This window comes from Pollicipes pollicipes, unplaced genomic scaffold, assembly GCF_011947565.3.
Source record: "Pollicipes pollicipes isolate AB1234 unplaced genomic scaffold, Ppol_2.1 Scaffold_1600;HRSCAF=1878_pilon_pilon_pilon, whole genome shotgun sequence".
NCBI classification, from domain to species: domain Eukaryota; kingdom Metazoa; phylum Arthropoda; class Thecostraca; order Pollicipedomorpha; family Pollicipedidae; genus Pollicipes; species Pollicipes pollicipes.
Genome location: NW_023595962.1, coordinates 3,266,458 through 3,276,564, shown reverse-complemented (window position 1 = coordinate 3,276,564; position 10,107 = coordinate 3,266,458). Strand labels below are relative to the sequence as shown.

Genomic DNA, 10,107 nt, shown 5'->3' with positions numbered 1-10,107 from the left:
CCCGCCAATATGCTTCCATTCCGCTCGCGCATGCGTCACGTGCCGGGTGTTCTCTTCTGGCTCCGCCGTTCTGAAGAGCGCAGTCCAGAGCATCGAGACGCCATCAACGGTCGCAGGGTTACGTGTTCGCACAGGGCGGATGGATTTACCAGAAACTGAGCGTTGGCCATATAACTGCTAATGACCAATGCAATAAATGCGCATGGATCTGCAGCCAGGTCACCCTACACGGTTGATCGTCGTTTGCCGTGACCGTGTGGTGTGGTGCCAACAAGTGACCTGGTGTGGTGACCTTTAACCCCCGGCCAGAGAGTGGCCGCCGAGCCGTGCGCTGCGGTCGCGCGGAGCGGCGGGGCGGCGGGGCCAGCGCGGCGCCGCTGCCGGCCCGCGCCCCACACTTCCGGCGCGTCGCCTCGGCCGCCACTTCCGGTGGCGTCGGGCCGGACGGCGCAGCAGCGGCGTCGAGCCTCCTGAGCGCCCCTGGCGGCCGCGAACAGCGGCTGGTCCGGCAGCCGCTGGTTCAGTCCCCGGCCGCGAGAGGCGCTGCTGGCACGATGTTGCCGTAGGGAGAAGGCGGGTGTCGAAAGATGGACGGTGGGGAAGGACCAGATCCTGGATTCCATAGTGGTCCATGCTCATGTGACCCCGAGGTTTAGGCTTTAGGAACATGTTTGCTTATGGGCATTTACTTTTTGATTAAACAAATATTTCGTCGCGATGTCAAACACTTGTAGGTTTCACGTCTTGTGGCTCCTTCCCATCCTATACTTAATTCCCGCTTGATTAAATCCTGGCAATGTCGGTATGTCTTTCGACCATTTGCACACATTTCGGTACCATGGCAATGCCTCGTGCGTGGACGGTGTCACAACTCCCCAAATGTGGACGCTCAGAGCTCAAACATTTAAGACAGCAGACGCTCACAAACTCCTGCACGGCTTGATCATGGCGGAATGTAACGTGCACGTTTTGTCTTGATTTCAGGTAGATGCCCCCCTCAGAGGGGTGGCAAGAGCACCAATCACGCACTCACCGAGGACGGTAAGAGAGCACCGCCCCACACCGCACCGCCCTCCCCCTCCTCCCTCCCTGCGTGATCCCGTGATCTGCTGTGCCGCCTCCCCGCTCCGCCCGGTGTTCGGAGCACGGGCGAGAGCTGGTGCTCACGCTGAGTGAGCTCAGTGAGCTCACGAGCTAGCTGAGTGAGCTCACTAGCGGCACTTACACCCGCTTACTGGTCACCTGACACTTCGCGATGTGAAGACCTAACCATTAGTGCACCCCTCGTGCACCATCAGTGCACGACGGCTTCGCAGACGAGTTCAGCTGATACCTAGAACAAAGCCGTGTAAGGCCACGTGATGTCGGTGTCTCCGTCGGATTCAGTTGCTGAAAACTGGTGACGATTCGTCGCACGGCGTTTCCTCGCGGTAAAATGCACGGTTGCAAGTTACAAACAATAAATAAAAGACTGCGGGTCCTGACACGGAAGATTTGACGCCGTTGACCTTTGCCACCGTCAGGTCACGGCGGGGTGAACCAGCTGGGGGGCGTGTTCGTCAACGGCCGGCCGCTGCCGGACATGGTGCGCCACAAGATCGTCGAACTGGCACACAACGGCGTGCGGCCGTGCGACATCTCGCGCCAGCTGCGGGTCAGCCACGGCTGCGTCAGCAAGATCCTCTCCAGGTGAGTCGCCCGAACCCACCGCCACCCGTCGCTCGCTCACACCGCCACCCGTCGCTCGCTCACACCGCACCCGTCGCTCGCTCACACCGCACCCGCCGCTCGCTCACACCGCCACCGCCGCCTCGCTCACACCGCCCCACCCGTCGCTCGCTCACACCGCCACCCTCCGCTCGCTCACACCGCCTCCCGTCGCTCGCTCACACCGCCACCCGTCGCTCGCTCACACCGCCACCCGTCGCTCGCTCACACCGCCACCCTCCGCTCGCAGCCACCAAGGGCTGCAGATCCCTGAAACTGGAACGCGAAGCACAGCAATGACGGCTGTCGTCATATATTTTTTTAAAACAAGCCGATAGGTATGCTGCCTTGCGTGGCTCATGATAATATTTCCATCACGGATCATGGATCACGTTGTCACACGGCAAGAAATTGTGTATGTCTGATCAGCCCTCTTAAATGAACCATTGTTCAGCTTCGAGCGGGCGATAAAAGCCACCTCCTGGCAACATGTATATTGCTTCGCGTCAAACTGGGGAGGGGGAGGGGATGTTGAAAGTGACAAGTAAGTGACGCATACTGCACTGACTGCAAGTCACTGACCGCGTCGTGCCGTTTCGAGCGCAAGCGACCTCAGCTCGGAGCTAACGTTAATCCATAGTATCACAACGCGAAGGAGAGCACACCGAGCGATGCAATGCCGCCGCGGGCAGGGAGTCGTCGCGGATGTTCAGAGCGGTGGCTCGAATCAGCGCTCGACGGCGGGCTGCAGCCTGACCTCGCTGACCCTGACGTCCGCCCCGGCAGGTACTTCGAGACGGGCAGCTTCAAGGCGGGGGTCATCGGCGGCAGCAAGCCCAAGGTGGCCACGCCGCACGTGGTGGACGCCATCGCCAAGTACAAGCGGCTCAACCCGACCATCTTCGCCTGGGAGATCCGCGACCGGCTGCTGGCCGAGAACGTTTGCAACCAGGAGAACGTGCCGTCGGTCTCCAGCATTAACAGGTAACGAGGGAGAACGTGCCGCTGGTCTCCACCATCAACAGGTAACGGAAGAACGTACTGTCTGTCTTCAGCATCAACAGGTAACAGGAGAGCATACTCTATGCCTTCAGCATCGACAGGTGACGGGAAAACGTACTGTCTGTCTCCAGCATTAACAGGTAAAGGGAGGACGTGAACGTCTACCTCTAGCATTAACATGCAGGGGAATGTATGCTTCTCCACTACCCATGGCGCTGTCGCTGACAGCGGAGGGACGTGAGAAACGCCAGGGGCGCCAGAGTGACACCGGCGCAATGTCAAAGACGCCATCAACACCAGAGCAATGCTAAGGAAATCAGTGAAGCCTCCCACGGAAGCCATGTACAGAAACCGTCCGCACCAGTGACGTCATACCCCCTGCGGCCGGCAGGATCGTGCGCAACAAGGCGGCGGACAAGGTACGCGGCTGCCACGGCCCGATGGGCGACGGGGGCGGCTCGCCGGCCGGCCAGGCCACCCCGGTCATCACGCACGCGCCGCCGGCCGACGCCCGCGACCCGCGGCCCAGCTACAGCATCAGCGGCATCCTCGGTCTGGCAGGACACGACCCCAACGGCAACAGCATCGGCAAGCGGAAGCGGGACGACGGTGAGGGACGCGCCGGACCGGCGGCGCGCTCGGCGGGGAGGGGCGGGGCGCCGGTCACGCAGTGAGCGGGTGGTAGGGAGTGGTCACCGGGTACTCCCATGAGGAGGGGCGGGGGGGGGGGGGCGGATCACATTATTTGGTGTGTGGTAGCTGCATGTGGACAGCCGTCTGAGCGACAACACTTTGGAGGCGACGTTGAGTTGGGCTTGGTGCGGATTATAACCCTTTCGGCCAGTGATATGCCCGTGCTACCTCAGGGCTATGTAGGGAAGGAGAGTGAACAATTGTGGGGCAAAGCTACACACGTGTGGGGGTCCCCGTCGTGACTTAGCCCACGCGGAGGCCGCTGCACGGGACACGCGCTCGGCCCTCGGACGTGGCCCCCCACCGGGGGGCGCACGTGGGGCCCCTCATGGCTTATGCATAAAGCTTTCCTGGACAAACGGGACGTCGTGAGGTCTGTTGGGCGGAGCCGGGGGATGTCCAGGTGGCGGAAAGACGAGGGGTGGGGAGGTCTGGCAGACACCAAACCGCACAGAGCGAAAGGAAATGACACGTTGGCTGTTGACAATATGCTTGTAGCTTGGATTATATGATAGATAACACGACGCTAGTGAAATGAACAGTTTGGTGCGAGGCACAGCAGTTTGTTCATGTATATTCTTACCAGCTGACTCATGTAGTGCTTGAATGGTGGCATATCACGTAAATCACTATCACGCAAGCGTGATGTTTGATGTTTGATGCTTATTTTTGATTGTGGACATAAAGCAGTACATAATATGATGAGTGGATTGGCGCATAAGCGGAAGTGATCACTCACGATCTCACGCAATCAATCATGATCAATGTCATGCGCCCGCAGACGAAGAGCAGAGGCGAATGCTCGATGACTACTATCAATCGCGCCAGGGTAAGTGCTGCGAAGGCATCCGCTTTATTTCTGATTCTTCCGTCAATGTCTGGCATCACCATGCGTGGCCGATTTTGTTGTGGAACGTACCGCTAGAAGAACTTTTTGGTGGAATAATTACCTAACACTGCTTTTTGACTGTACAAAAACCCACAGTGAAATTTGCCACAATGCCAGCTCAAGCTCTCAGCAGTTGATGCAACTTTGAGCTGCTCTAGCTTACCGATATAACGAGGCCTGAGCTGACCTGTGCTGTTCTGGGCCGGTGGCCTCTGGTCTATGCTGGTGTAACCTGTCACTGTAGTTCGCTCTGAACTAACGTGTCAGGGCTAGCCTCAGACGTTTGTGACCTGACCTGACCCTGACAGTGCTGCAGACGTTTTTGACCTGACCTGACCTTGCCAATGCTGCAGACGTTTGTGACCCGACCTGACCTTGCCGGTGCTGCAGATGTTTGTGACCTGACCTGACCCTGCCGGTGCTGCAGACGTTTGTGACCTGATCTGACCTTGCTAACGCTGCAGACGTTTGTGACCTGACCTGACCCTGCCGGTGCTACAGACGCTCGTGATCTGACACGACCCTGCCGGTGCTGCCGACGTTTGTGACCTGATCTGACCTTGCCAGTGCTGCAGACGTTTGCGACCTACCCTGACCTTGCCGGTGCCACGGTTAGCCTCAGGTGTTTGCAACCTGACTTGACCCTGCCGGTGTTATGGCTAACCTAAAGTGTTAGTGGCCCTGACCTGACCTTGCCGGTGCTGCAGACGTTCGTGACCTGGCGTCGCCGGCCGAGGAGGAGATGCGCCGCCAGCGGCTACAGTACCCGGCCGACCAGCTCAACTACTCAGGCGTAAGTGACCGAACCGCACCGCACCTCACTGCAGCGGACCCGACCGGACCGGACCCGACGCCGAACCGAACCGAACCGAACCGAACCCAACCCAACCCAACCCAACCCAACCCAACCCAACCCAACCGAACCGGACTGAACAGAACCGAACCGAACCAAACCGGACCGGACCGGACCGGACCGGACCGGACCGGACCGGACGGGAAGGGCCGGGTCCGACGCTGAGCTGACTCGGTGAACCAGAGTGACCGGCCGGCCACCAGGGACACCGGACAGCCTGTTGCTGATGGGGTCGGCTGTCAGCTGACGTCAGCGCTTCCTCTTCCTGGCCCAGCGCCTGTCCTCCCCGCCGCCCAAATGTTTAGCCGGCCGATGATTACGAGAGAAAGTCATGGATGTTACGTCCTCTCATGAGGTTGCAAGCACATGTGTGCGGGCGCCGTTCAATGCGCCGTGTGTTCGCATTGGATTGAGGACAAACATAAAAATGAGCTGCGGGTCCTCATGCGGCCAGCTGATGTCGATTGCTCCATCCTCTTCTTGGCGCTTCTCCCCCCCCCCCCACACCATTATCTCGTACGTTGCGAGCTGTGTTGCGACCAGCAATGCGACGAGCAATACAGGCCACGACAATTGGGTAGCCAATGGCATTCATCTTGCAGTTGTAACGAATGACTGATATTTGACATTCAGATTGCGGATGGAGTGATCGTTCGGAACAGCGTCTTCGTTTGGTATGCTGGTACGCATACAGTGTTCATAGTAGCACGTATGGGTACAAACACACCACGTGACCAACGAGGACGATATCCCGAATTTACTTTCGTTATCCAGTGTCATTTCTTCCCAGACGTTCGTGATGCAGTTGGTGGTGGTGCTGGCGGTAGCCTCGCCCTCCTCTGTCAGTAGCTAAGGTAGCCTCGCTCACCTCTCTGAGTCTTACGCTGCTCTGCCGTCCCTGCAGCTGCCATGGCCGAAGCCGTGGGTGAAGGACGAGGCCGCCAAGACAGGCTCGCTGTCCGACATCGCCGGTCCGGCATCGGCTTCAGCTTCGGCGGCGAGCAGCCGACTTTCGGGGCCGCGCCAGGGTTGCCCTCGCCCCTGGAGGCGCCGTATGACCTCGGCCTGCACCAGCCGCCGCAGGGCTACCCCCAGGGCCTGACCTCCGCGCTAGGTCAGTGTCAGCCGCCGCAGGGTCACTAAAATGGCTTGGTCTCCGTACTGGTAGCCTTGTCGCCGCAGGGCTGCTATGCTTTCGTAAATTTTGAAAGATGCCAAAGGGCGTTCACAATACATGCTTCATTTTCGGATTGGATCTCACAATGCCCCGAGGGCTTGTTTGGTTCACCCTGTGCGTGTGCTCTTGCTCGGGGGTGTGCTCAGCTCACTCTGTGCCTGTGCTCTTGCTACGAAGGCTTGTTTAGCTCACTCTACGCGTGTGCTCTTGCTCTGAGGGCTTGTCTGGTTCACTCTGTGCGCGGGGCTACCGCTTGGAGGGTTTGTTTAATTCACTCTGAGTGTTCTCTTGCCCTGGGGACTTGTTTAGTCCACTCTGTGCGTGTGCTCTTGCCTAGAGGATTTTGTTTAGCTCCCTTTGTGTGTGTATTTTTTTGCTCCGGGGCTTGTCAAGCTCTCTCTGCGTGTGCTCTTGCCTAGGGGGTTTTGTTTAACTCCCTTTGTGCGTGTGTTTTTTGCTCCGGGGCTTGTTAAGCTCACTCTGCGTGTGCTCTTGCCTAGGGGTTTTGTTTAACTCCCTTTGTGCGTGTGTTTTTTTGCTCCGGGGTTTGTAAGCTCACTCTGCGTGTGCTCTCAAACCTGTTCTCATACGCTGATGATGCTATCTGCCCAGGTACGCCTGCTGGCCTCACTCCTCTGGCGCCGATCTCGCTCGCCGACACCAAACCGACATTAGGCCTCAGCAGCGCCTCTACCGGACGGCCTGGAAAACTACCAGCAGGGTAGGTTGCCGCTAGATGGGTCTGTGTTCTGCACTGAGCATGACTGGCGGGGAAAAGCACCGCATGGCACACTGCACCAGCTTAAGGACGCGTGCCGAGAGGAAGGCTGAACATGGTTGGGGCAACCAAAGAAACATATTTGGGGTTTAAGTGAAGAAGAATCTTCGGCATGTTGCCCTGATCCGTTTAGTGCCTCCCATTTTACCAGGAATGTTGTCTTGACGTTTGTAGGTTGCAGCATTGCCATATTTCAGTCATTTTAGCTTATAGCGCTACTGCCAAAGACAAAGCGCAAGAACGGCAAAATCTTTCGGGGGATTGAAAACCTGCTCGTAGGCATCACAATTCTCTGCTCGTTCTGAAAAATAGGTACGCTCTGTGCAAGACATATCGCCTGAATTCGATAGATGAATGAATAAAGCGTGGTCGATAGAGCATATGTGTGGCAGGGCCAGGGCTCACACAAGAAGTGTGAGGGCGGGTCCCAAGAATCTATTCGATCAAAAGATGTGGGTTAAAATAGTTAAAGAACCAAACGGCACAAGACCTATGCATACATCTGCTAATGACAAGACGAGCAAAAACCAGTTTCAGAAGTCACGTGCAATGGCAAACGACAAATTTAATTCGCTTAGCACAACACAGGGTGATTATGCAACGGCAGAAGTCATTGTTTCATTCGAAATTAATTTACGGTTCGCATTGACAAATGAGCGTCTCCAAAGGCTTGGTGCCTTGGCATCCACCCCCTCCCCTGTTCCTGCAACCATGACAATGCATACCTAGCTGTTCAAAGCAATTAATACCGTTAACCGAGTTGTTTGTCGGGAAAAATTGCTCTTGCAATCATGACCTCTTTTGGATTATTTGCATCTTTGTGAGCGCAGCGTCAGTTGCACGTGCCATCATTTTAATGAACCACGGTTCTGAGCATTCGACAAGCTGTTTAGATTTATAAGGTGCCTGTCCAAGCATTTCCTCATCGACAAGCACTGAAAGCACTGTTTCTCTGCACTCCCTACAGATGGCAGTACCTGTGGGTACGTCCGACTCTCGCCGTCCCCTCCACTGGATGTCAGTGCTTCGTTCCTGACGCTCACGCCTCCTGCGTCCGTTGACCGCTTCCCACTAAACACCCATTCGCCAGCTGGGATCCAGCACCCAGTGTGCACCCTTCAGTCAATGGGCACTGCCCAGCCAGATGACAGCCGTCTGCCGGCGAGCCCCGACAGCACCCCTCGCTGGGAGACCTCCTTGTGTTCAGCCTCCCATCCCTTCTGCAGCCCGCGCGCCGCGCCGACCGATGACGTCATTGGTGCGAAAGCCAGTGACGTCACGGGAGTGCTGCGGCTGGTGGCGCCGCTGTCATGCCGCTCTCCCGGCGCCTCCCTCTCCCCTGGTCCTCTGCCCGGTGACGTAGGCCTTCCTGTGCTCACCTTCTCCCGACCCGTGCTCGCACCGCGCGCTGACCCCGCGCCGCGTGACGTCAGGATGACGTCGTCAGTCGACGGGGACACGGAGCGGGACGGTGAGTGGCGCAGCAGGGGCGAACGCGAGGCTCCGCTTCTTAAGTCAGCACCAGGGTCTTTTGGACACTTGTCTTGCATGGAATGAAGCATGCGTGACCCGGTATGACTGTGATGCTGCACGAATGAACCCGTTAGCTGAACGGCATGCGTTATGTGTGCGTCGTGCTCCAATATTAGTCCCAGAAACTGTACAAATCTGGCGTGTGGCGGTTGGTCGTCGGTGTTAGGTCACCTTAATGAGCCCTTCCAGTGGACCATTATGTGCAACGAACGCTGTCTCGCCGTTACTGATAGTGGAAAGTCACTGGCCCACCTTGACTAGCGCGTCACAGGCTATCAGGATAAATTTCCGGCTGGTATTCTAGCATGCACCGCAGAACACGGCGGCTGCCGTCCGGTTGGCGCGAAAATGCATCGTTCTGACGTCATTCAGTGCCGCCAGCAGGGCGACGCAGCCAAATCGTGGTGGTCGCTTGGGGCGGGACCAGCTGACCTTGACCTTGATCTGCCCTGACCTTGCCGTCCAACGGCTGACCGGGTGCGCCCTCGTCTGTCTGCAGGGCCCGTCTCCATGGCCGACTACGGCTCCCACTACGCGTACCCGCAGCACGCCGCCTACGGCTACAGCTACAGCTCCCCCGGCGGCCTGCTGAGCAAGTGACACCCGTGAGTGGTCTTCCGAGGAAGGCGCAACCGTCTCTGGCCTGCACGTTTACCCGCTGACACCCACAGAACGCACATAACACACACACACACACACACACACACACACACACACACGCACACACACACACACACACACACACACACACATATATATATATATATATATATATATATATATATATATATATATATATATATAATACACAGATATACACGATGGTGGCGTGCGGTGCCGGGGGGTCGTTTGCAGGACAGACGGGTCTCGGTTTCGTCACTGCTCGTTTTGTGTGGCGAGGGCGATGGCGGCGCTCTTAGCCGGGTCACGCCTCGTGCGATGACCTCGGCATCAGTGATGACGAATTTCGCCCTTCATGGCATAAACACATCCAAATGTATCCGCAGTGTGAACTGTCTTTCCGCGCATCACCCACGGTGCCAAGCGCAGGAGGTGGCCAGCTGGCTGCTCACCGGAATGGCCGGCTTAAAAAGTATTAAGAAAGGAAGGAACATGCGCCAAAAATGGAAGACACGCCAAGTTGCTGGCTGGCGTCATTGGCCGCCTCCCCGATGCTGGCATAGTTCAGAGTTGAAAGATGAACACCATTTACATTACGAGCCGCAGGGCGCACTGCATCCAACCGACGTATTGTTGATGCCGCAAGTTGAGATGCTGTAAAACTCAAAAACCGAGATCTTTGACTCGTGAGGGCAGTTAAGAAACGCAAGCTTCATTTTTGGATAACTGGAGTCTCCTCGTTTCAGGTGCTCGTTTTTCGTACAGCAGTGTGGCGGCGCCAGCCTGACTGAGGGAGATCAGCCGTCTGCGCAGTGGGTGTCTGCGCGGTCAGTGTCGGCGCAGTCGGCGTCTGA

At 57.3% G+C, this 10,107-nt stretch overlaps 1 protein-coding gene and 1 long non-coding RNA gene across 2 annotated transcripts; both read left to right on the top strand.

The window, feature by feature from the left end:
* Positions 1–587: 587 nt before the first annotated feature.
* Positions 588–5,048, top strand: LOC119092810 (paired box protein Pax-2a; the record flags this gene model as incomplete). The annotated part of the gene is made up of 7 exons (XM_037215730.1): positions 588–594; positions 985–1,041; positions 1,524–1,689; positions 2,494–2,691; positions 3,101–3,318; positions 4,184–4,231; positions 4,999–5,048. Coding segments are annotated over exons 1-7 (744 nt in total), but the record flags the coding sequence as incomplete, so codon positions are not given.
* Positions 5,049–6,998: 1,950 nt separating this feature from the next.
* On the top strand, positions 6,999–10,107 carry LOC119091043 (uncharacterized). The gene is made up of 3 exons (XR_005093349.1): positions 6,999–7,042; positions 9,132–9,237; positions 10,000–10,107. It is a non-coding gene; the product is annotated as an uncharacterized LOC119091043 (long non-coding RNA).